Genomic DNA, 27340 nt, shown 5'->3' on the forward strand with positions numbered 1-27340 from the left:
ATTTTTAACATGAAACCGCACTAAATAATTTTGTAAGAATATGTACAATCCAACTGGTTAGAAATCTAGCAGAAACTTCCTTCGTCTTTGTTTTGGATGTGGATTGGGTTGTTTAGCACCGCCGCTTGGTCTCTATACATGTAGATTTCTAAAATCTCGGTTGGTCATGGCTTACGCTGAAGTTAAATGAACCTTTCATTTATCACTATCATTATATTATTCAGTGGTATTAGCCATTTTTTTTATTTCTTTATATACTTCCATTACAAAAGCATGGTGTTCACGAATTCGATGGCCGCGGCACAGTACAGAAAGTTGAGGGGACCATGGGAAGTGAAGGGGATATGAAGATGCATTGTGTCGCAAGGCATTTAATGTTTTTTAGGTCATTGATTTCCGTCGAACGGTCTTTTTTTGTTGTATTGACGTTCTGAATTGTCACATGCTATTGATGCCGTAGTCGCTTGTTTGCTCTAGTTATTTTGTGAGTTCGAGACTTTATTTTGCTTTACGGGGGCTCATTAGGCTAGTTGTTTGGCGAGCTGACGAGCTATTGGTCTCGTAGCTAGAGGGATGTCCTTCATTTGCAAACAGTGTTTCGGCTTAAGAATTATTTCCTGAAATAGAGTTGAGGGTGTGCAGAATCAAATTGTGACCCAACATAAACTGGGGTGTGCCCCCTTATATGCTTTTGTGTCGGCATACGCCGTCGCCCACGCGGCCTACTTTCAATGTTATTACTGATCTAATTGATCATTATGACATATTGATGGGCACTAAGCAAGTACGTATTCTTAAGTTGCTTTACCACACCTGTTATCTTTCATCATTTTAGTGTAGGTCATAATTTTGTTTACGTAAAGTTTCAGCAACTTGACATGTTCCACCGTGAGTTTCCGGGGTGTCTATCCTGACATATATTTGCAAATGGAAGCCAATCCTATTTGTTTCTCTGGGAACGGCTTCAGTTTATTCTTGTCTTTTTCTCTCTTTGTCCCGCAGGTGAGCTACGCCATGCCCATACCCACTCCCGGGCTACAGAAGGAATTCACTGGTGAGATGGACAAACACCTGTTATCTTTTATCATGTAAGTGGCGTCGGAATTTTGTTTACGTAAAGTTTTAACCACCTTACATGTTCCTCCAGGATTTTCCGCCCTTACCTACAAGTAATATCCTCTCCCCTCTGATAAGACTTACCTGTCCAGATTGATTATTATATCAACAACGTGCCAGTATTTTCCTATCCTACATCAGGCCCTGAGTCCTGCAGCCTTTTCTCAGGACAAATTCTCTACAACAGTACCTGAGGCTGGGTAGAAACTCCAATCTGGAAGAAGTCTATTGCTATGACTTAATAACATATCCTAAATGTTAAACATTCAATCAAATTGCTGGTAGCTGCCGGTATAATTAAATAGTTTGTGATTGTCGTAAAACCTAAATAGCATGTATTTCTGTACAGTAAAATGTAATGATTGTAACAGCTGAGACTCCGATCAGAAAATCTACCGGCAGAGATTCCAATCGGTGTTCCTCTAGAGTCTCTTGAAAGGCAGAAGTGGCATAAATTTATTCATTATCTTTCTCTCTGTGTGCCCGCAGCGAGTGCCCCTCATTCACTCGACATTCACTGACAAGATGGACTAACAGTACCGTTTACAGAAGGACAAAAACAGCGGTAAGTCCACACATTATATATGCCGTTTCTGCTGATCTGAGAACATGTAGTTCATGTGTTATTGTACTGTAGCATCGTTCTTGATGAATGAACATACATATGACTTTCAACCTTTGTTTAGTTTGATGTGCGCATCATTGCATTCTGTAAAATTTATTGACTCACATGCTTTGCATATTTACATTTATTTCTAAAAACATGACCCTAAATCTTGTTAATTTAAGAGCAAAGCTAGGGAAAGGTTGGCACAGATTAATTTATGTTCTGTTATCTCTTGCTGACCACAGGTAAACTTCGCCAAGTCCATCCTGAGATGCAGACTACAGCAGGAATTCACGACGCCAAGTTGTGGAAGGATCGGGGTGTGCATGCAAGTTTTTCACGCAAGAAAAATAAGCATTGAATGCAGCAGCATCGTAGCCTGGGTGCCATCCGAATTTGTAACGGCTACGGGCAAATTCGGATGGCACCCAGGCTAGCAGCACCGTGAAAGCAAAAAAATCCAAGAATAAAAAAAGCAATACTGACACAAACACTCGCACAAATGAATAAAATCCCTTACACAAAACATCACCATCATCACATAGTTAAGTTATAAAAAAATTCCCAGGAATCAATCTGACTTGAAGTTTTACCATGCCCAATATAAGGGAAACGTTTGGCTGGAGTTGCAGAAGCCTGTATCGACAAACAGCTGAGACATCTTGGTCGTCATTAAATCTAGAGAACTTATTTGAAGTACATGTATCGCCATGTAACCAGTTAACACCAGGTCTCTTAAAACAAGTCCAAACGTCTCATTTTTTACCTTTAGAAAGTTCGTCCTCAGTCACTATCATCACCTTCTGTCCGACATATTTGATCCTGATAACATTTACACCTGGCATACCCTATGTTCTTAGACTCCGCTATTTGTTTTCTTATCATTATTATTAGCGTTGTTATTGTCACTATTATCATTTGTTCATTTATTATTTATGTGTCCGTGGTCATGTATTTATTTGTTTGTCATTGGTTGTGACTGTTTCTTGTTTTATCTGTGCATGTTTGCATAAGTGTTGCTTTAATTGTGCTTTTCATTTTTATTATGTTTTTAATTTGGACAGGGGGCTAAGACAAAGGCTAGACCTGTTCCCCCTGTCCAATTACATACTTTGTAATGAAGCTGAAATAAATAAATAAAATAAATATCGTAGAAACACTGTACAGACTACTGCATGTCTCATGCCACAAGCCACAATTGCTCTGGTGGCGCTATAGCAGGTCCACTATAGAAAATTGGTAGGCGTAATCATATTTAATCCCAGGCATTGTTAACTAAAGCCCCAAGGGAATGAATGCAAGATAGCAATCATATTAGTGGTGAAAATAATTACCCTTTAATATCTGATGGTATTTTACCGCGTGTTTGCACATTGTACCAGTACTGTGCCCAGGTAGTTCCCTGTATTCTTCGTGACCGTTGCAAGACGAATTATACTCTAAAACTCTGTTAGAGTGACGTAGCATGTGAGAAGACCCACTGTGTGCAGTAGATGTTTTTGGAAGAAATATTTCCGTGACTACATACGGGAGCGTCTTCTCAGTCCTATCGGCGGAAAGCGACGAACTATCCACCCAGTCGCGCGCGGGTGTGGTGAAATGGCGGCACATTTTTCACGGCTATGGTCAGCTACTGGTGATGTTCACTGCAGGTAGGGGCTAGATTAACTTCTAGGGTTGTACACACACCAGCACGACAAGTGACATTAAGAGGAGGATAGCGCTTGCTGCCTCAGCATTTGGTAAACTCAGAAAAACAGTCTGGAACCGTAGGGTCATTAGTAAACACCTGAAGATCCGGTTATTCCAGGCACTAATCCTGCCAATTGCTACAGATTAGGGGGAGCAAGGGGCAATATCCTGGCCTGAGCACATAGACAGGTAGATAGGGCACCAAAATGTATCAGGGGATCACGCCATTTCTACCAGAAAATTCACAATAGGGGAAAGGGGAGTCATAATTATGTTTAGTGTATACGTATATCCATTCCCTAGGGCCATGTACACAAAATATTACCAGTATAAACTTCGGGATACACTAAGACCCCAACTGGCATACAAGCTTAGCATATCCTGCTAGATTTTTTAGCGGGGTTTAGCCTGGTATGGACGCAAAATATTCTGTCCTGTATGAGTCCAGATTCGCAAAGTCCCCTTTCCGATGTGGTAAGAACCGGACAGCATGTGTAAACAAACCCAAGTAAACTGCTTGTATAGATTGCGTATCCTTTTTTCTTAGGATGGATACTGCCACATATAACTTTTATAAATATAAAGGTACTTCTCAGCTTTCCATTGTGACGATCATCATCATCATATCTTATCGGCCCACTGCTCCAGCCAGTCCAGGGCTTCCTGGTTAGCATCATACAGGTCTCGTTTGGTGGCAGATGGTCCAAGCTCGCAGTCCTGTAGGATGTGTTGCATGGTTTGGGTAGGGTGTCCACATGGGCAGTCAGCTGAGCTCACCCGTCCCCATTTTAACAGATTGTCTCTGGTCCTGCCCACTCCACACCTAGCTCTGTTCAGAGCGGCCCATTTCCTTCTAGGCAAATGGGTACCATGAGGTAGAGACTCACATGGGCTCTGTAGAGGTTCGTTTGGAGGAGAAGGGTCTGTAGTTCTCCACTGGTCCAGTCGGAACGTGACAGAGTCCTTAGGGTTCAGATTCTGTACGACCATAAAACTCCTCCTGGACTTAAGTCTTCTGCTGATGTCTCTGTAATGGTGGAGAGGGTGTCTTGGATCTTGTTCCTGTTGGAACTTCTGACTCCTAGCGTGAACCTCTCTACGGATGGGAGGTGGTGCAATACCTGCTAGTCTGTACAGTGCAGGTAGAGGTGTGGGTTTCAGCACTCCTGTGATGATACGGCAGGAGGTATTGAGTTCAGCATCCACTTTCCCTGCATGGCAAGACCTTTCCCAGACGGGAGAGCAGTATTCCGCTGCGGAGTAGCATAATGCCAGGGCCGTTGAGCGTAAGGTGTTGGCATCAGCTCCCCAGTTGAGTGTTGTCAGGTTGTTGAGGAGGTTGTTTCTTGAGGCAACCTTCTCCTTCAGTTTCCTTACATGCTCTCTGTATGAGAGAGTTCTGTCCAAGGTTACACCAAGGTAGACAGGAATCTTGTCATTATATAGCTTCTTGCCATTCCACGTAATGTCCAGCTGCCGCTGGGCCTGGTGGTTGTTCAGATGGAACGCACACACTTGAGTCTTGGCTGGGTTAGCGTTGAGGAAGTTGCTTTCGTAGTAGTCCGAGAGGCTATTCAGAGCAGCCGTGAGTCTTTGCTCCACTACACTAAAAGACTTATGTTGGGTGCCCAGTCCAAGGTCATCGGCATATATGAACCGGCGGATGTTCTGAAACTGGGGAATATCATTTGTGTATACGTTAAACAAGGTTGGTGCCAGCACTGAGCCCTGGGGGAGACCATTTGACTGTGATCGCCAGCGGCTCATTTTCCCATCCATCTCAACAAAGAACCGTCGGTTTTCCAGCAATGACTTGATTATCCGGACAGTGCTGGAATTTCTAACCATTCTAGCCAGTTTTAGTAGTAGCAGCCTGTGGTTGACAGTGTCGTAGGCAGCAGTCAGATCCACAAAGACCACTCCTGTGACTTGACCAGTTTCGAAACCATCCTCAATAAATTGGGTAAGGTTAAGAACTTGCCCACAGCAGGATCTTCCTGGCCTGAAGCCACATTGGTCAGGAGATAGTTGCTCTTCTATTGTGGGACCAATACGCGCGAGTAACATTCTCTCGTATAACTTAAAAAGTATGCAGAGCAATGATACTGCATGGGCGGTAGCTTTTGGCTTGGCAGGGGTCCTTATTGGGCTTCAGTAGGGCAACCACCTTAGCTTTCCGCCAGATCTTGGGGATTGTCAAGTTTTTGGCACAACTGTTGAACATCTGTAGCAGCCAGGCCTTGGTTTTGACGCCAAAGTGCCTTATGACTTCGGTCGTGATGCCATCCAGGCCTGCAGCTTTCCCAGGTTTCAAGAGTTTGATGGCGGCATTAAGCTCCGTGATGGTGAAGTTTTCAAAGACATCCTCACTTTCCAGCATCACTTTCTCCATCTCCTCTTTCATCCTCTTCAGGTGACCTCTTTCTTTGTTCAGAGGCTTTCCATTCAAGAGAAGTTGCTTAGCTACTTCATTGGGTGTCACAGCAGCCAGTCTTGCTTGCGGGTTCTTGTCAGAGTTCAGTTTCTTAATCGTGGACCAGGCTTTCTTACTATTCTGGGTCATGTCAACGCTGGTGATGAGTTCCTTCCACCGCTGTCTACGTCCTTCCGTGACTGAAGCCAACAGGGACTCTCCCAGTGCTATTGTTTCCTCAGCAAATGGGTCGGCTTCATATGCCTTTGTATACTCCTCATAGAGCTCTTTGCTGTCTTCATCTAAGCAAGGGATATAGGACTTGCGGCATCCTCTTGGGATATGGGATTGTGACGATAATTAGTCAGTACACGGGACGTTTCCGACAGTGGGAAACCTTGTACACTTCGCGAGTCCCATTGTGTGCGCGAGTTTCCGACATTGGACAAAGAGAAGTTTATTGCACGACAATTGTAACGGGTACAACGTCTGACAAAGTTACATACAAAGTTGGTGATGTTAAATTAACAATATTTAACATTCTAGGAGTTGACCGTTCTAACTTTTCTAAGAAGCTGATCTACTTTAATATATAACAATAAAAACACTAATCTATTTGTACTCACTAAGATGTTTTATTTTAGATGTGTTTGTGTAATGTTGTGTGCCTGTGCTATGGGCCATTAAGCCTGAAATAAACAATAAATAAATAATGATACTAATCTAACTCTTCTGACAATAATATGGTATTGCATAGAAATAAATTACATTATCTCGTTTTGTCAGCGAATTGTATATAAATTGGCCCACATAAGTGGATATATTGACAGGGCATTGAATATCAGTATATTGAATATCTGTCTTTGTATGAGGTAGCGTTATATCGTTCTTACATGCAATATACTGCAATACCTCTGAGTGTTAAACATCCTAAGTTGGACAATGAAATAGAATTCTATTTCAACGTCTTTATGGCATGTGGGACACAGTCTCTCATTGGCTGGTGTGTTACTGTAGCTACCCTTTTTCCATTTTCCAGAGAGTGGGCACTAATCCTAAGTTTTGTTATGCTGTTTTCAATGATTTGTTTCGGATTGATAAGAGATAGTTTTCCCGACCGAATTGTGTTTGATTTTGCAGTAGGTATTGAGTTTGGTACTTTGGTTTCTCGAGTACACGACAAGGACGCGTCAGGTTTCACCAACGTGTCCAAGCTTGGAAACCTGAGGAAATCTGACTTTTCAAACAGTGCTGCGTTTTATGATGTCAGACGACCTCTGAACCTGACTTATATATACTTTTAGAGTTTTTATGCCCAAATTACATTTCTTTAAGTCCACTTCAGGCGAAACTTAATATTCCTAGTTTGAAACCTGATCGGATTAAGGCTCTTTGCTATCACGGTCTTCTTTTCTTTGGTTGGTGTGCAGAGATAGCCTAGTAAGTACTCCACACGTCTTTGTAGCGCTTTTTATAACTGCTCGCTCCTAGCTACGACAGCATCAACAAGGTTGTGTTTTGCTCCTGCGTAAGAATTCAGTGTTCCACACAGTTCTGTAGCATTGTGCTTACTCATCCTCCCGAGGCAGGGTCGGTGGCGCGGTATTCTATACCTCTGCAACCGACCCTGCCATTCTGGCCACACAAACTTACTCCAGAGTGACGTGGCCCTACATATTAATGAGCTTGCCTTATTTGGCACAAGCCAATCAGCACCCGGATTATATAAATTCAAGATGGCGGACGTAAACGAAAGAACTTTATTGCACGGCAATTGCACATGGTACAATGTATGGCAAACTACATTAATTCGGGAAGTGCCAACTCATCATTTTATCATTCTATCATCAGTCTATCATTCAAGACCAAAATCCGACATATTATTCCTTTCACTTTAAAGTGACGAGCCAAAAACGCGACCCATGCTTTTTTTCCCAGGGGAACAGGTGACGTTACTGCGTGACGTCATCGATACCAACTTTTAAGAACGTTTTCTGCAAGTATGCAGCAGCGAAACCACGAAAACAACACATGTCCATAGCTAAAGTCCAGAGCAGATTTTTTTTCCGTTATAACTGTTTTGAGAAAAGCGATGTCTGAAAATACGATAGTCTTCTAATTGCTCCATTGTGAATCTGCCTGGCGGAGATCGGAAGGTTCCGGGTCGGAGTTCCAAATAGTGGCAATAAATCACCGTAATGCCACGCCATATTTCACTTCCTTTTGCCTGGCGATCGTTATAAATGAGCAAATAGTTTTTGAAAGTACGAAAGAAGATGATAATTCAAGACATGACATGATCGTTTGAAAAAATCTGTTTTTTAATACTCTGGATATTTTCTCCACCTTAGGAGACCCCGGCTCCAGTAACATCGGTGAGCCATTCCTATTGGTAGCTGACAGGAATGGAAAAATCATTCTTCAAGTTAACATCACTTCCGGTTCGAACACCACGCTTCCGCTCGGAGATGTAGGTCAGCCCGCCGCCCTGGACCACGACGCGCTCACGGACTACGTGTACTGGGCAGATAAACGGAACGAGAAAATCCACCGGGCTCGTCGTGATGGAAGTGGCAGGGAGACCATCTTAGACATCAGCAGTGAGTTAAAATATCATATTATCATGTTTTTTATGGAAATTGGAGACAACTATTACAAAACGCAACACTACATGATAATGTATGGTCTTACAAAGAAGATATGTATCAGAATAGTCCTCAAGCATATGTAAGGACCCGGCTAATTTCGTTATTTAACATTTAGATACACACACACACAACACACACACACGCGCGCGCGCACGCACGCACGCACGCACACACACACACACACACACACACACACACACACACGTGCACACACACCCTCACCCACCCACAAACACCCCACACACACACACAAACACACTATGTCGTTCATCTGTCTGCATGACTAGGACCGCACGCAAACACACAGACACTCACTCTCTCTCTCTCTCTCTCTCTCTCTCTCTCTCTCACACACACACACACACACAGAAACTCACTCACAAACACATAGTCATTCGTCCGTCAGGTTGACGAGGACCGCGTTGTCATCCCTCTGTAGTAGGGTGTGTCCTCAGGACAAACACACATACACACACACACACACACAGACACACACACACACACAGACACACACACACTTTGTCGTTCATCTGTCTGCATGACGAGGACCGCACGCAAACACACAGACACTCACACACACACAAACTCACACACTCACACACACAAACACACACACACACACACTTTCACACACTTTGTCGTTCATCTGTCAGCATGACGAGGACCGCATGCACACAGACACGCACACACTGTGTCGTCCGTCCGTCAGAAATACGAGAACCGCGCACACATACACACATGCGCGCGCGCGCACACACACACACACACACACACACACACACACACACACACACTGGCTGACCCGACAAAGATTCTAAATAGAACAGGTAGCGGTGCTTACGGTGTTCCTCTGGAAAAGTCAATCGGAGAATCATTTGTATAACTGATTAGGAAAATCTAAAATACTGGTGGAGGCTTCGTAGTACCTGTTTTTTTCTTTCGTTCCAAACTTTACATCTCAACAATGCTTGTTTTTACTGTGATTAAACTATGATACTTATAATTGTGTAATTTTACAATCAAAGCAGTGGTATGGACGGATCCCATCTGTCAACCAAATGTGGTTTAAGACAATGGCTGAAAAGTTATACAGTTCTGTGTTGTTGTTTTTTCACATCTGTGTTTTGTTTTGCATTTATAAATATATTTTATTCAAAGAATTCAGATTTGAGATTTTGAATCCAAAACAGGTCGTTATTCCAAATAGGAAGCTGGAATAAGTAACTGTGAACATGGCTTCCCGCTAGAAACCTTATCGGGATATTTTAGACTGGTTGTTTTGTCTGTGACATGTTAAGGATATCTCAGGTTGGACTGGGAGCCTATTTGTAATAACGACACGTTTATTGGTGTGACCCCGGCATTATTGGGGAATCTTACTGTGTTTACTGCGATGTTGTCGTGAACTGTTCCGTATATAAGAATTTTCTATTATATAGTACATGTATGTATATCAAAATCTTCTTGACGTGTGCATTTTCAAACATATTTATTCTACAAAACGTCCACACTTTTTTATGCAGCTGTCCGCGGCCTGGCGTTGGACCACGCTAGAGGGGATATCTACTGGACTGATTATGATGAAAACACCATCTCTGTAGCAAAGATGGATGGATCGTCAACTAGAACACTTCTGACGTCACCAGCCGTCAGCCGTCCTTATGACCTGGTCCTGGACCCCAGGAATAAGTGAGTAAAATACATTCAAAACTAGAGTTTGGAGGGCTCTTGCCTTCGACAGTGTGATATTGTTTTGGTGGGTGTTGTGTGTGTGTATAGTGTAGGCTTTTTGGAGATGATTATCGTAGTTATAGTCCTCAGAGAGTCTTTTTGTGAACGAAGCAACACACATGTACTATTTACCTAGCCTGTACCATGTCTTTCTACGGAAATACGGAATGTAGAATTCGTCATTTGGTACAGGGGTGCCTTGAGCATATGCTCAAAGAATGACATTTTGTAGCTTTGGCATACATCACTTGGGGAAAATGGTGTGAAACAGGTCTTTTCTGCTATTTTCAGACGAAAAATGTACATTTTTGGCTCCTGTGACCTAATATTACAACAAAATTACCTAAAATTTGGTATAGGAGTGCCTTTGACGTATGCCCAAAGAGCTATACTCACATTTTTGGTAAACACTACTTTGAATTTGTGTAAAATAAGTTTTTTTTCTGCTCTTTCCAGACAAAATGCTTTTAGTATTAATACCAAATGACCTGAAATTTGTTATAGATGTGTCTTAGGCAAATGCCAAATGAACTTAAGACATAGTTTGGCATACACCACTATAAAATTGTGTAAAATTGGTCTTTTTTGCTATGCCCAAAGAACAGAGCTAGCAATGCTGTAAGGTAGCAGCACACAGTATTAATGGGCGACCCCCGGGGGTCTGTGACGCGGGTATAGAAAGTAGTACAGCGAATATTCTTGAAGGCTGGGTAGAAAGCCTGATAAGAGCGTCAGCCAGACGTAAATTGTGCTGTGTGGTGTAGGAATGTATCGGGTTTGAGACTGTATGATTTGAATTGTGAAGGTTTTGCAGTTCGTGTATAAATGCGCCGTATTACGCAACTGGCTTTCCGGGTGAGTCGGCTGCAGTTCAGGTCACGTCCGTAGAGGGCGATTTCAAAGTGTACGTTACGAGCAGATACGCCGACAGGATTTTTTGGTTTCTAGATATTTTGTGGTTTGTGCCTTCTTCTCAAACATATTCGATTTTCGTATTTGTGAAGTGCACCCTACTGTACCCTACAATTTATTTTGGTACTTCTTTTTTAGATAATTTTTTTCTTAGGCAAATTTTGCTCAGAAAGGCCCAGTTTTCTGGTAAGAAGGACAGAAGAATGTATATTTTTGAAATATGGCCAAAAAGTGTGACATTTTTCATGGTTTTAGCTGTTATTGACCTCTAAATACTTGTGATCTCCATTGCGGTATCCAGTAGCGGATGACTTGGGAGTTGGAGGTCCCCAGATGAGTTTTTTAATAGCCTATCGTCTGTCAACAGCATAACTTGAGAAAGCTTAGATATGGATGATCTTGATATTTGGTAGGTGGGTAGGTCTTGATGAGACCTGGAAATGATTAGAACAACAAAAAACGCAAACACAAAAGGTCAGCTCCAGTCACGTAAGAACCCCCCCCCCACGAAGCCCATTTCTGGTCATCACAATGCCCATCACTAAGACAACCTGCCTGCCAAAAATCGTGAACCACGGACCATGCCTTCAAACTTTATCGTGCATAATCTGCAAAACAGTGCAAAAACGATTTCACTGCCTTCTGTCGAAGGCAAACAGGCATTTTACATAAATGGGTACAGGGCTGTGTGTGTTAACGTTTGTAACTGCATTTCAACCAGTCCATCGTTTTAAATACGTCATAGTGCAAACGTTAATTAACATCCTACTGGTAACTAGACTTCCACGATCTCATACATTCGCCAAATGAGGTTAATCTTTATGACTGATAAAGATTATTCCTCCTGATTATGCAAATATGCTCCTCATTTGCATGAATTATATCAGTTGATCATATTCTCCACCCAACGACAGCCTTAACAAAGAAATCCATTCTATTATTTCGTCATAAATTATCCAAATGAGGTCCTTATTTGAATCAGTTAATGATGTTCACCTTTACTTAACTTTCAAAGGCCATCCAATGCGAAATCGAATCTTCGTCAATTTACAATCACTTACAGAGGCCCAACAATTTGGAACAACCTAAGTAGAACTTTACAAATTAGTCCCTCCGTCACCATTTTCAAAAATCATACTAAAGTAGCTTTCATAAATAACCCCACACATTCTTAATTTTTGTTTAAGTTTCCTTGTTTACTACTTTTCATTACTACTTTTCATTATGGTAGATAGTATTGTATCGTATTGTATTTTATTGTTTTGTTTCATTTACACATTACCTAAGTTATTTCTTATTTATCCGATTATTTGAATTGTTAATCACGTTATGAAGTGTCACGTTATGAAGAGGTCAGAGGTCATCCGCCGCGAACAGACACCTTCTGTAGAGCTCCTGAAATCTTTTCCCCTGCGCAAGTATTCTTTTTGGTTTGACTTTTATTTTCTGTTCCTTGAGTTGGCCCAAGAATACCGTTTATGTTACTGATCAAATTTTCTTCAAAAACTGCGAATTCTCTGCGAAAATAAGCCAGCAAAACCCGCTTGAATGGTTGTGGCGTAATCAACAAGGAAGGTGTCTTCTGGCGCGAGCGTTTTAGCGATATACTGTCGTCATATATTTCATGTTACTTGAGCAGTAGCAAGAGCTTGGATATATGTTGTTGCATGAAGTATAAAACGATATAAACAAGTAGGACATGTAGGAAATATTGTACAGATTTGAACTGGACATAGAAAATCCGAATTGGCTCCAAATAGGCGAGTAGTTAATTAGGTTAATGAATTCTTTGTATGTATGATATTTATGTATTACTAACTTTCTGGAGTCGTTATGGCGTTTTTAAAAACTGTGTTAACTATTGTTAAATGCTACACACTGTTGGTAGCTGTGGTAGTTGTTGCTTTAGTACCAAAAACGCGTCATCCAAAGGATTTGCTGCAAATCGAGGACAGATTAACTCTATCAACACGCAGCTGGCAGTGTGCACCTGAACATCCCGCGGCGCTCGGCCTGTCTGGGATCTACGCTGTCAGCAACATCACGCTGAAGGGAGAGAATCCGTCATGTAAATCCTCGAATCGGACTTCAAGTTCAACTAGCATGTCATCACTACTGGCGACACTCATCCTGCTGTTGTCTGGCGATATCCACGTAAACCCTGGACCGATTGACCTAGGCCTGGCCAGTAAAGGACTGCATGTTGGACATGTTAATGTAAATAGTCTAAGGAACAAAGTGCATGAAATAGCTGAGTTACTAAGCATCAACAATCTTCACATTTTAGTGATTCAGAACCCAACCTTGATAATGGAATATCCAACGGCACGCTGGTAGTTGCAGATTATGTCTTAGTAAGAAGGGACCGCACTAATAAGGGAGGGGTTGTGTCGCTCTGTACATTAAAGATTGCATTCCATACAAACACAAACCCGACTTAGAAATTCCGGACATAGAAGCACTGTGGGTAGAGATACACCTTCCATATGCTAAACCCATTCTTGTAGGCTGCATATACAGACCACCAAGCGCTAAAATAGACTATTTACATAAAATCACACAAATGTTTGATATGGCTACGCGGGGTGATCGAGAGGTTATAGTATTGGGTGATTATAACATCAATTGGACGGACATTAGCTGCCCCCTCCGAGGTAGACTCCTGTTGGAATCATCCGCACTGAACTTACACCAGATGGTCAAGCAAGCGACTAGAATAGCTCAGGCATCTAATGACAGCGCAACTAGAACTTGTATAGATCTTATATTTTCCAACAGGTCTGATAAGTTTACAAACACAAAATCAGTTCCCTTAGGATACACAGACCATAACTTGATCCACACCACACGGAAAACTAAAGTTCCAAAAAGACAACCCACAATTACGCTCAAACGCTCATACAGCAAGTTTGACCCTGAGACTTTTGCACATGACATTGCACTAGTACCCTGGCACCTCGTAACTAGCGAAGACTAGTTGTTTTATGGCACTGTTCACACAGGTAGCAGACCAGCACGCCCCTGTCCGAAAAATATCAGTGAGGGCCTCACCGGCCCAGTGGGTCGACGAGGGCCTCCGAGATCTGATGAGACATGCAGAGGGACGATGCTAATCGTGAAGCACAGGCATCAGGTCTCGCGTCCGACTTCGAGGTGTACAGGCGTCTGAGAAATGTGGTAGTCGGAATTAACAGAAAGAAGAAGAAAGCACATTACAACAAACTGCTCGAAGGTCACAGTAGAGACAGAAACACACAACAGCTGTGGAGCGTAATCAATGGAATATTAGGCAGGAACACACGTAGAACGCCGACATGTATTGAAGTAAATGGTAATATTCTGACAAAACCAAGGGAGATTGCTGAACACTTTAACGACTATTTTGTAAACAAGGTAACGCGACTCACACAAGGTGATCACATTGATATAGCCACAGTAACAGCACCGATTGAGGAACACATCATGTCATCAAAAAACTGTACATTCTCTTTTCACGAAGTTACAGTGAGTCATGTGCGTAAGCTGTTAACCTCGCTTCCACTTAGTACGTCGATGGGGGTTGACAACATAGACAATACATTATTAAGAAGTTCAGCTGACTACATAGCAATACCCCTGAGTTACACATTGTCCATAAAACAGGGAATTTTCCCCACTCAGTGGAAAATGGCCAAGATACTACCCCTCATCAAAAACAAAGCCCTTCCACTAAACGGTCCTAACAGTCGTCCGATAAGTCTTCTACCTACACTGAGCAAAATGATGGAAAGGATTTGTAACAGTCAAATTCAGTCTTACCTTGTTTCCAACGCAATCCTGTCTGACAACCAGAATGCGTACAAACTTCAGCACTCTACAGCGAGTGCTCTGGTACAAATGTCCGACAGGTGGTTAGAAGAGATAGATAAAGGTAACCTTGTTGGCGCTGTCCTCTTGGACTTTAGTGCCGCTTTTGACGTTGTGAACCATGAAATCTTATTAGCCAAACTAAAAAGTTATGGCTTTGTCGATTCCGCAACTAACTGGGTTAAAAGCTACCTGGCAAACAGAACACAGGCCGTTTTCGTTAACGGCAGTGTTTCCTCTCACAGAGAAATCAAAAGCGGGGTAACCCAAGGTAGTTGTCTGGGCCCTCTACTATTTTGTTTATACACTAACGATCTGCCCACAGTCGTAAAACACAGTTCTGTAGAAATGTACGCTGATGACACTACCCCATCAGCATCAGGCCCTAACATATCGGAAGTACGGAACTCACTCCAGTCAGACCTGACAAACATCTGGGACTGGGTCCAAGCTAACAGGCTGGTGTTAAACTTGGATAAGACTAAGACCATAGTCATGGGCACCCGTCACAAACTCAAACAAAACCCACAACTTCAGCTCGTAATGGGTAACAAAAGCTTAGAACAGGTTGAGCAGGCGAAACTGCTTGGACTGTTGCTGGACAATCAGTTGACCTGGGCTCAACACACAGAGAAAGTTCAATCTGAAGTGGCAAGTGCGCTGGCTGCTTTGACTAGATCAAGAAAATTTCTTACATAAGAAACGCTAAAAACAGTAACACAAGCACTTGTCTCAAGTCACTTGGACTACTGCTCATGCATAATGTCGGCCTGTCCGCAATCTCACCTTAACAAACTTCAGATCATCCAAAACAAAGCAGCCAATCTGGTGCTAAATGCCAAGTATAGCTCTAGCATTGACGATATGCACACACGCCTACACTGGTCCACTGTCAAAGAGAGGTTGTACGCAGGAACACTTTCAATGTTCAAGAAACTTCTCACAACCAAAAAGCCAGAATCAATCTACAAAAGATTACAGACAGTTAATGATACACACCAACACAATACACGCCTAGCGCACAGACTGCCAAAACCAATAACAGCCTCAGCCAAACGAACATTTCTGTACCGCTGCACTAAATCATATAACATACTTCCACAACACATCAGACTATCCGCACCTACATCGTTTAAGAAACATATCCGGGAATGGTTGAAAACTGTGGTGGACACCTCCAAACCCTTACAAGAATGGTGGTAGTAGAAATGTAGATATGTAAATATGAATCTTTGTCTAAATTTTATTTTATGACCTCTGACCTCTCGGTACTACTTGCATGTTGTGTGTGGTTATGTAGTTTGTAGTTAAGCCTTACCATGTTGTTATGATAGTAGTTTGTAGTCAACGACTCCAGGAAGAATAGTATGTATGGCAACTGTACAAACTAATGGAGATCGGTCTAATAAACAAACAAGGGGGGCCTCCTCATAAGCATTTTTATGCTTCCGGCCTCCCTGCACTGTTACATTTCATTTATATTTTCTTGTATCTGTATTGCTACATTTCATTTTAAAGTGCGAATAAAAAACTGAACTGTAAATACCCAAAGTATGAAATTCCAGGCAGTTACCATCATGTAATTCTATCATTTTCTCATTAATTGTGTAAAATACGTGTTTATTTGCCTGTGTTTCACTCATTCTCAATTACATATATCACAAGCTTGAATAGTTCTTTAATGTAATACAGCTGATTTATAGAATTTCCTCATACATTATACAAATTATATCCAGATAATTTTCCATACTTATGTTAAGCATCACTTAAGCTACCTACATACCAAAAATCACGACGATCCGTTAACCGGTTCTTGAGTTATCCTCCTTCGTAGATTTTTCAACTAATGTTCTGCTGCAGTACCAATAAAAGCCGCCAAGGAGCCCAAAATCTAAACATTTTTAGATCAAGACGTATCAGTATCTGTATAGCCGGTACAACCGCCTTTCGGCGTAACACACCAGCTTCGCAGGCACGCGGCGCGGCGGCAGCTGGCTATATTACACCGATCGACTTGTTACACCTAACCCTTGAACTTCTAGCTCTAGACATTGTTTAAAGCTATCTATTGACAATGCCCCTACTGTACTTGGTGACAGTGAGTTCCACTCTGCGATAGTTCTAGGAAAGAATGAATTCTTGAACACCTCAATCCTTGGTTGATAACTCTGATACTTGAATGCATGGCTATTTCTTGTTCTCTTCTGGGCTGGTACTAGGTACTTAGTAGTTGGGACATCCACCAGTTTATTAGTCATTTTGTACATCATGCATAGTCTGGACATCTTTCTTCTGTCTTCCAGTGAGGTCCACTGTAGGTTTCTTTTCATTTCCGTGACACTAGCACCTCTTTCATAGTTGTTCATACAGAATCTTGCAGCTTGATTCTGTACCCTTTCCAATTTGTCTTTGTCTTTCGTACCAACCTACTAATTTACATGGCAATGCATAAAAAGCTTTTTGAGTAATGCTGTTCACAAACAAACAGACAAACAGGCGAACAATCCCTATTGAAAACATAACCTTCTTGGCGAAGGTAATAAAGTATTTTTAAAGAACCACCCTTGCAGTTCCTGCGCAAGCCGCTAGGTGGCCCAAACTTACGTCACTTCTTCCCCAGCACAATCCCAACCTACCTTTAAAATTTCGTGTCCCTATAGCTATCACCTTTAGGTCATGAGATATCAAAACCGGAAGTTCCGCTGCAGTACCACAACAAGCCGCTAGGGGCCCAAAAACTAATCATTCCGAGGTCTCATCAAGACCTACCCGCCTACCAAATATGAAGACAATACATTTTAGCCTTCTCGAGTTATTGTTTACAGACACACACACACGAACGCCTGAAAACACAACCTTCTTGGCGAGGGTAATAAAACTTGATCTGGTGTTCCGGACTCCTGGAATATCATGTTACTGTTTTGTTGTGACCTCTTATTTTGTGTGCTTTAGGCAGAGAGCATCGATGTGTAGGGATTATGTGGATTTTATTGTCATTATGAATAATCTATATCATTTATGGTAATAATAATAATAATCTGATAACGCTGTACAAGGAAACACCATTTATTAACATGTATGAAAATTTAGCGGAGATAAGAGGTTTTGTTTGCTTGACTCCTTTCACAGACTCATGTACTGGGCGGACGGTGGTAATGACAGAATTGCCCGTGCTGCGATGGACGGCAGTAACCAAACCACCATCATCACGGGCGTGTCTAAACCCCGCGCCGTTACAATAGACTATAGAGGTGAGAAACAACACAGCAATAAACAATTTACTAAATATATTTATTTATTTATACACAAAAGAATTATTAATCAAGAAAGAACATTTTGAAACGCGTTATTTAGTAGGTCGGTGTTACCTGACTTATTGTATTGTATGAGGGCAGGAGTGGTTTAAATAAATCTGTACTACGTGTAATGAATGACGTTCAATCATGATTGAACATCCTTGGTGTAAGATATTATCTACGTGCACGTTTACCCTCTCTGTAGTGTTACTCAACAGTCGCAGTATTCACATTGATGGGTGCATAAATCCTTTGTTATTCCTTCATTTAGAGGACCGGCTGTACTACTCTGATATACACCGCATGTACAGCTCAGACCTGCTGGGTAACGATATACAACTGCTGTCTGAATCCGGGAAGTGGGTGTATGGAATTGCTGTTGACGAGAACTACGTCTACTGGTCGTCTTCTTGGCTTGATTCATCAAGGACAAGGCAAGGGAAAGTTGGAATGTAAGAAAATCTAGTAAACATTAATGTACGCATTTCCCTGCTGATGTCGTGTTCTTCTGCTCGATGTTGTATCAAAGGATATTATTTATTTTGTAAACATAACTTATGTTTGTTTAGTAGGAGGTGGATTATATCTAGGTTACCTTCAAGTTGGTTTTGTACTGAATTAGGATAGGTATTAACCACGGATTTAGTCCCCGGCTCCATTGGCCAATAATAGCGATCGTTTCGCGGTGGTGTTCCGTAGACTCAATTGACCAATAGCGCCCCAGGGCTTCCACGCCCGACCTCAGTATGCAAAAATAATCCCGTCGTCCTTTGTGTAATAGTTATTCCGGTAAACTAAGTTGAAAATAACACTGGGTACGGAATACCCACACCTGATGTGCGTTACCACATAGGGTACATTATATCGTCCAGAAGCTATTGAAAACGGACCTTTTGCTTCATATTTTGATCACAGTTTAGTAACATGAACGGATGCTCACAAATGATGTGTTTCACTGCATGTACGTTTAAGAGTTTTTTTTTATTGTTTGTTTTTTGGCGACGCCTCTGGGACGGAGGCAGTTGTGTACTAAGATCGCTTTAAAAGGATGTCAAAATTGCACGAATGTATTTCCAAGTGTAGCCTTCGGCCATGTGGTCTTTGTACCGAGAAATAAACACCTTTGTTTCTTTGCATATAAAAGGCCCCATTTGATGTTAAAATACTGTGCATCTGCCCTTGTCTGCAGGAAGAACCAATATGTCTTGATTAGTGGCCAAATCTTTGAGAGCACGTTCTTCCCGTGTGATGTTACTAGTAGGGGGTTTGGGGACTTTTGGGCAGTAGCTACTTTGGTGCGCAAGGCTTTAGCTTGTCTCTATGGTAAACGTGCCCGATGAATTGCTGTTTATCCATGTGACCCTTCCCTCCTGGTCCAATACTGTACTACAGTATTGTATGTGGGGTAAGAATAAGCTAATGTATATAGCTTGCAATGCTTGTCTATTTGGGAACGGCTTCATGCTTATTGACTTGTTGAAAAGCTTGGTTAGTCGGCGTCCAAGAATATGTGCACCCACTTTTAGGAGCCTATTGTCCACATTATCGAGTCCAGTGGCTTTCCTTACTTTGAGTTTAGTCAACTGGTTTATAACAATTTCTTCCGTAATTAGAGTAAAGGCAAATGTGCTGGTGGATTTGTTAACGAACTGGGAAGCGGTAAGGTGGGGAACATTTGAAATGGAGTTATACAAATCACCCACAACTTTGTGAAAGAAGACATGAAGGTAATCCACTATTCCTTTAGTGTCTGTGATATTCTGGCCATTATGTATAATACGTACAGTTTCTGGTGTCTTCTTTGGTATTAAATTACGATTGGCTTTCCACATTCCCGCCTGTCCCTTTGATAATTGAGTGTACAGCGTGATCTCTTTTGACCTTCCGGCACAAGTAGATTACTTGTTTTTTTATTGCCTTATATTCAGCCATATCGGTTGCGTTACCTGAGCTTTTGGCCTTTTTATACAAATCCTTTTTAATTGGCGCATGCACATTCGCGACACTGGTGACTAACCTCCAAATTTTCTATGGCTATCGGTCCATCTTGTTCACGGAATTGCCTAATCTCGCGAGGGCGCGAGACTATGCCAAAGACTTGTAGTCCCTTCTATTAATTACAGTTACTAGTTTGTATCTTTGGACCTTTAGCCTTGTGATAAGCAAATGTCATTGCATAATCACTCAACCCACTCCATATGTTCCTTGGTTATGACAGTTGGATTGCTCATTCGTTAAGATTACATCTATAGAAGAGCTGGGTGTGTCAGTGATTCGTGTCGATGTAGTGATGATGTTTACAAGTTGGTGCAGCATACGTGAAAATCTCAGCTTACCAATTGGACGGGCTTGGTCTGTTCTAAGACAGTCACAATTTAGGTTACCAATTATAATGGTCTCCTTATGCTCATCGTTGACATCGTTGTTCATAAAATCATCAAATTTATCGAAGAAGTTGAGGTTGTCGGCTGGGGTCGATACATGCTACAGACTAAGATGTTTTAACGAGAAGGCGGCATAATTTCTGCCCATACGGCTTCAAGGCCGGGAATTTCTAGGTCTGGTCGAGCTTTGAATGGTTATTGTTGAGAAATATGAAGACGAAAAGACTATAATTGCGAGCCCTTCCGCCTGTTTATGACCATTTAGTTATTTCTTGTTCTTTACAATCGTATTTCAAGTTAATGGTTTATGTTTAAGGATTACCCACAGATGACACAACACACTTTCAGCTGACTTAAGACATGTACCAAGACAACTCTCTCACAGTTTAAAGCAGTCATAAAACGTGTGTCGTATGAAACCTGACTTCTGGCCTCCACTTTCGAACTTTTGTGTTTTGACCATGGATCGGCTAGGACGTTGAGAATTAGTTCATGATTTTGTTTTCGACGCATCGGACCTATATGTTTTTATGTCTACTGTAACATTGTCCTGTAACAAGCTGAAAAACAGCCTTGAAAACAGCCAGTGTAGGATGAATGGGGTTATCCAGCCGTCTTGAGATTGATAAATAAAAAAAACACCAGTATTTGAGATGTTTTCCCTGGTGAAATAAATAAACAAACATATCATTACTACTGCAACTCCCTGATAGGATTTATTGTACGAAAACCATCATTGTACACAGACACACACACACACACACACACACACAGTACACACACACACACACACACACACACACACACAGTACACACACACACAGTACACACACACACAGTACATATAATTTAGGCATATGCATAAATACATATATCCATACTTGAACAGACACAATAAGTTGCTCTGTTTCAATCCCCCAGGTTATCCAAGTCAAACTTGACCAAGACTGTCCTGGTGGAGGGTCTGGCATCGCCATTCGACATCCGCCTGTCCACCACTGGTAAGTACATATTCAGACAGGTTTTGTACCTCTTTTCTGTAGGCAACAGGGTCTGGAGACCACACTGGGAGAGTTTAACAGTGACTGGTTTGTCGAGAAGAGGAAGTCGAGTCTGAGAGTTATTGTATAGATAGAGGATACCAGTTCTCTATGCAGTTATGAACTAGTTTCCTAAAATAGTATGAATTTGATTTTTACAAAGCTTAAAGGACATGATATTTCTGTAGGTTGTCCAGTGAGTTACACCTCACACGGGGATTCGTGCTTCAAGGCGTACAACCAAGTCAAAACCTACAGTCAGGCCAGACAGGTGTGTGCAGCGGACGGGGGGCTCCTCGCCATGCCGAAGGACAGAGAAGTGGACGACTTCTTGTTGGACCTCAAGAACGCCGTGAATCCCAACTCTCCTTTCTGGTTGGGCCTGAACAATCAGAACGGAGAAGGAGGGTGGTCGTGGGAAGACGGGACTCCATACAGCCCAACCGCAGACTGGACTGGGTGGCAGCCTGGGGAACCCAACAGTAACGGAGAAGGCTGTGTCAACCACCTCGGGACCGGATGGAACGACGCGCCGTGCTCGTCCGCATCCAACTTCATCTGCCAGCTGAAGGACGGTATGTCAAAATTATGTCAACTTTACCTCCGCAAATTAGTAACATTATTTTGGTCCGTTTCCTCTTCTTTAACTCCAAATTAATGTCAATGACCCGGACCACACGGTTGTCCTGCCTGCCTTACAATGACCCTTGTGTTTGGTTGAATTGATGTAGCAAAGTGGCAGGGCCGACCTCCAGGGACTGGTCACCATATATGGTGTTGGAATAAAGTATGTAACTTTATGACGGAATAGGCTGGAGAGGCTGGTCACTATCAACTTGAACCTCGATGTTTAAGTCAAAATTAGCAGATCAGTAGTTGGGCTGGACCATGTTACGGTAAACATTGCAAATGTTACAGTTCTACCTAACAGGCTGTTTCCTTACACAGCGATCCGCTGTCCCCTCGGGTACTTCCGGTGCGGACGCGGACATGCCTGCACCCTGACCTGGAGGCGGTGTGACGGGAGGACGGACTGTTCGGACGGGAGTGACGAGGACGGTTGTGGTAAGCTGCTCTCACAAAGTCCTTTTAGTTCTCACCTACACTTCTCGTACAATAACCTTACATGTAGATTCAATTTTCTTTCCAATGGAAGAAGGTCTTGATATTAGGCATTATTTACTCCTGCTCCCGGCATGCTTATCTCACAATATTAACTCCCATCATCCATTTATATATTTGTTTTGTCGTCGCCCTTAATGCTGAAAAAATTGAAAGTAACAAGAAAATAAATAGAAATAGAAGAATAGAATCATTATTATGGTAAAAGTCCGATGATTTCATGATGGTGCAAAAAAGTTTCAACTTGCATTTGGGGCAGAATTCTTAATTTGATCATTTTTACATCTTTGTCAGTGCCTCCTGTCGATGTTTAAAGAATGTGAATGGTTAATGCATGGCTATTTTGTAATATGCAGAGTGCCTGCCGATTCCTGTGGATTTCAACCTCGGCGGTAGACTTACAATGTTACCAAATCAGCTGGGTGAGACGACGTTTGAGAAGATACAGAATTCCTCTTTCGTGGACCTGCTCAACAGTTCGTCCGCAAACGGACAGAACCGACACCCCGAGTTCCGGGAATTCGCATCTGCAGTGATTTTCCCGCAATGTGCTGTACCCAAAGAGAACGACACTACCTGCTCTTTGTCTCGTCATGCAGACAACGCCACCTCGTGCATGTGAGTAAACATACTTCGTTACGTTGATCATGATTTTTGACGACGCCTGAGGGGCGGAGCCGTTGGAATTGTACTGCGATTGAGTTGAAAATATTCTAAGAATTCCACGTAAAGCATCCAATAGGGAATTGAATTTTGTCAACAAGATAACTCAAGAACGACAGGAGGATTGGTTTTATACTTGCAGGGCTCGTAGGGTGTGACTAAATCCCAAAATGATAGGATTTTGGGTCCCTCGTGGCTTCCCTTGGTACTGCAGCGGAACTTCTGGTCTTGATATTTCGCGATCGGAACATGCTATGGTCATGAATTTTAGATGGAAGGTAGCTCTTTTGCTTAGAAAGAAGTCACGCGAGTAAAGGCCCCCTATCAGCTTGTTATGGAACTGCAGGATGATTTCTTTTTATCTAAAAGAGCGGTTGACGGATCGTCATGATTTTTGGTATTTTGGTAAGTAGGTAGTTTAAGTGATGCTTGATATAATTGAATTACAATTATGAAAATCATCATCTAATTTGCATAATTAATGAAGAAATTCTATAAATCTGCTGTGTTCGATATTATGGCTATGAAACACTTGTGAAATTTGTAATTGAGAAAGACAAGAGCTTAAGCAGATATTCATTATGTAAATAAATACCTAATTTGCATAATTAATATGAACTATACAATGTTATAGTGGTAATTGCTGGGAATTTAGTACTTGCCGTACTGGAAGTTCTGTGAAGGTGAACATCACTTAACATAATTTATTCAAATTGGGTCCTAATTTGCATAATTTATGAATAAATGCCAGAATACCCTTATTTTCAAGGGTATGTTTATTATTAAATCCTCGTGAGAAACTTATGACTGGCCCACATCCTTAAACAAGCACACTATAACCAAAACAGACATCATGATCATCACTCACATCAAAAGAGAATCACGCAGCCGAGGCGTGTTTTAAACGCTACTTTATTAGTATCGGTAAGTTTTATAATTCCACAGGTATGGTTAGCAATAAGTTCGTTCATGTCCAAATGAAACGTAAACGTTCGTGCTTAAATTGCATTTTCTTTTTTGTGTGTTTTAAAAGTAAGAAAACCTCATGTCAATATTCCTAAATCTGTCTGTGTATTTAGGAACAAACCACTGCTACCGTGCCGTTCGTGGTGTGAGGAAGTCCTCAACATGGCTGATACCCGGATGAAGAAGCGGTTCCCTACCTGTGACTTGTTTCCACCACCACAGCACGGCTGTTGGAACCCTGAACCAGCGACAAGGAACGGCGAAGGTAAAGAGAGAAATAGACTCATGACTTCCCGCTGGCAGTGGCATTTGTAATTGGCATGTTCCCATTCCCTGGTATTTAAGAACAATCATGCATTTAGAGGTGCATTTATTTGTTTACCTGTAGGATAAATTGCTTATTTGTGGCCGTTTTTCCTCCTCAGTTTGCTACCACGGTGGCGGCATGAACTACCGCGGCACACGGAGTACAGCCAAGTCCGGGGGAGAGTGTGTGAAGTGGTCCGCTGCGCAGGAAGGGTTCTACCCAGCCGCGTACCCCTGGGCCAACATGGATAACAACTACTGCCGTAACCCTACCGGTCTGGGGCGGCCATTTTGTCTGGTGGAAGATGGCAGCCAGCAGGAATGCGACGTCGTTTCCTGCAGTAAGAACCATACCATGGTCAAATGATGTGATTACCTTCCTAGTGAACCTGTGTTTAGTGTTTTTTGTTTGTTTGTCAATACTTTATTTATTCTTACTGCTGTGTGCACCAACCCCTCCTGCCTCTTCCCAGGTAGTTCGTTCTGTGAACTTTGACGATGACTACCGGTAGCTTTAATCCTGTGCTTTTGAGGTCTCCCGGCAACAGTAAATGTTTGACATTCATGCATGTTAATGTAAACAGTATTGTGGCGGGAAACAAACTTGATGAGATCTCAGCCCTTGTGTGTGATTATAATCTTGACATAGTTGCTGTTACTGAATCCTGGCTTGGTGATTCTATCTTGTCAGAAGATATTTCCTTGGATGGTTTTCAACTACCTATCCGTCGTGACCGAAATCGGCACGGCGGTGGGGTCCTCATTTATGTCTCTAATGCTATCTCATGTATAAGAAGAAGCGATCTTGAGGATACATCTTCTGAAACTATTTGGCTGGAACTCCAGGTTGGCATCTTTAAGATTTTATTTTCTGCCTACTACAGACCACCTGGTCAACAAGTTTGCATAATTAATGACTTCATTGACCACTTTATCGACTCTGTCATCGGGGCGCAATCAGCGCGCCCTGATGCCATCGTCGTTACCGGAGACTTTAACGCGAAGCATAGTGAATGGTGGCATCTGGACCCAATTAACTACGCTGGCGCGAAGCTCCATCAAGCGTCACATTTTCTAAACCTCCACCAAATTATTACCGAACCTACCTGTGACTTATCTCAGTCCCCTTCATTAATTGACTTAACATTTACTGACTGTCGAAATTTCTTTTCTAAAACTCTCATCTTGTCTCCCCTGTCCAGCTGCCACCACTCTCCCATTATTGGTTATATGAATTTCTTTGTCTCTGTTCCAAGACCGTATTCTCGAATAATCTGGGACTACAAAAATATTAATTATGATTCCCTCTCAGAGTCTCTGGCAGATCCCAGATGGTTTGAAATATACGGATGTGGAACAGTTGATGATGCCAGCTCTAAACTCGTTGAACTAATTCTTGAAGCGAAATATCGCTGCATTCCTCACAAAAGCGTAATTATCAAACCTAAAGACAAACCTTGGATGTCTTCTTATATTAGAAATTTAATGCGTGTGAGGGATAAGCTTCACAACAGCGCAAAACTATCAAACTCTTCGTCAGCCTGGAATTCATACCGCAAAATTCGGAACAAACTAACTAATACAATTTCTAAGGCAAAGAGTGATTATGAATCTTTTTTGGCCCAGTCCCTTTCAAATCCCTCTACAGCGCCCAAGAAATGGTGGCATATCATTAAAAGATTTTACAAACCTAAGACACAAAGCACAATTCCCCCACTTTCCAATTCATATGGTGCACAATCTATTGTTGATGCTTATGAAAAAGCTTGTATTTTCAATGATTTCTTTATATCACAGTCAACAATAGATAGTTCAAATGCCTCCCTCCCCTATCTTACATTTTATACTAATGAAAAATTAGCATCTGTTCTCACTACCCCTGATGAAATTGAGATGTATGTTAATTGCCTGGAGACCTCGAAAGCTCACGGATATGATAACATTGACAATCGTTTTTTTAAATTTGTAACTCCTTTGATATCGGATAAGTTAGCTTACGTATTTAATCTGTCTTTGTCACATGGTATTTTCCCTAACATTTGGAAAAAGGCTAATGTTATTCCTATTTTTAAGTAAAAGGTGATCCCCGAGATAAATCAAATTATCGTCCTGTGTCGCTGTTGCCAACCTTGTCGAAAATCTTGGAGAAGATCGTGTATAAACATATTTACAATCATCTTATAACTAATGAGCTCTTGTACGCCTTTCAGTCAGGTTTTGTTAAAAATGACTCTACTGTTTCTCAACTTGTCTATATATGTAACCTTATTTTAGACGCATTTGAAAAGGGCAAAGAAGTGCGCTCTGTATTTTTGGATTTCTCTCGAGCATTTGACAAGGTGTGGCACGCCGGCTTGATCTTTAAACTTCAGCAATATGGTATCGAGGGACCCCTACTGAACTGGTTATCTAACTATTTATCTGATCGTTTTCAAAGAGTTGTTCTTGATGGTCAAATGTCTCCGTGGAGGAAGGTGGGCGCAGGTGTCCCCCAAGGTTCCGTGTTGGGTCCACTCCTTTTTATTGTATATATTAATGATATTGTAAATGATCTGGAAACCTTACCATGTTTATTTGCAGACGATAGTTCTTTGTTTG

General features: G+C 41.9%; 1 protein-coding gene and 1 long non-coding RNA gene across 2 annotated transcripts in view; both read left to right on the plus strand.

Moving 5' to 3' along the window:
- The first annotated feature begins 997 nt into the window (after window positions 1–997).
- On the plus strand, window positions 998–2655 carry LOC109475321. Its single transcript, XR_002140527.1, has 3 exons — window positions 998–1054; window positions 1606–1681; window positions 1969–2655. It is a non-coding gene; the product is annotated as an uncharacterized LOC109475321 (long non-coding RNA).
- A 7358-nt stretch (window positions 2656–10013) lies between these two features.
- The window catches only part of LOC109475319, a gene marked incomplete at its 3' end in the record, with an annotated part of 24811 nt that continues 7484 nt past the window's right edge, over window positions 10014–27340 (plus strand). The window contains exons 1-9 of the mRNA XM_019775930.1: window positions 10014–10165; window positions 18095–18216; window positions 18533–18713; window positions 21567–21646; window positions 21874–22260; window positions 22634–22750; window positions 23164–23425; window positions 24550–24701; window positions 24862–25083. Coding sequence (XP_019631489.1) covers window positions 10083–10165; window positions 18095–18216; window positions 18533–18713; window positions 21567–21646; window positions 21874–22260; window positions 22634–22750; window positions 23164–23425; window positions 24550–24701; window positions 24862–25083 — 1606 coding nt within the window. The remainder of the gene's footprint in view (window positions 10166–18094; window positions 18217–18532; window positions 18714–21566; window positions 21647–21873; window positions 22261–22633; window positions 22751–23163; window positions 23426–24549; window positions 24702–24861; window positions 25084–27340) is intronic.

This window comes from Branchiostoma belcheri, unplaced genomic scaffold (assembly GCF_001625305.1).
Source record: "Branchiostoma belcheri isolate BF01 breed outbred unplaced genomic scaffold, Haploidv18h27 scaffold330, whole genome shotgun sequence".
Classification (NCBI taxonomy): domain Eukaryota; kingdom Metazoa; phylum Chordata; class Leptocardii; order Amphioxiformes; family Branchiostomatidae; genus Branchiostoma; species Branchiostoma belcheri.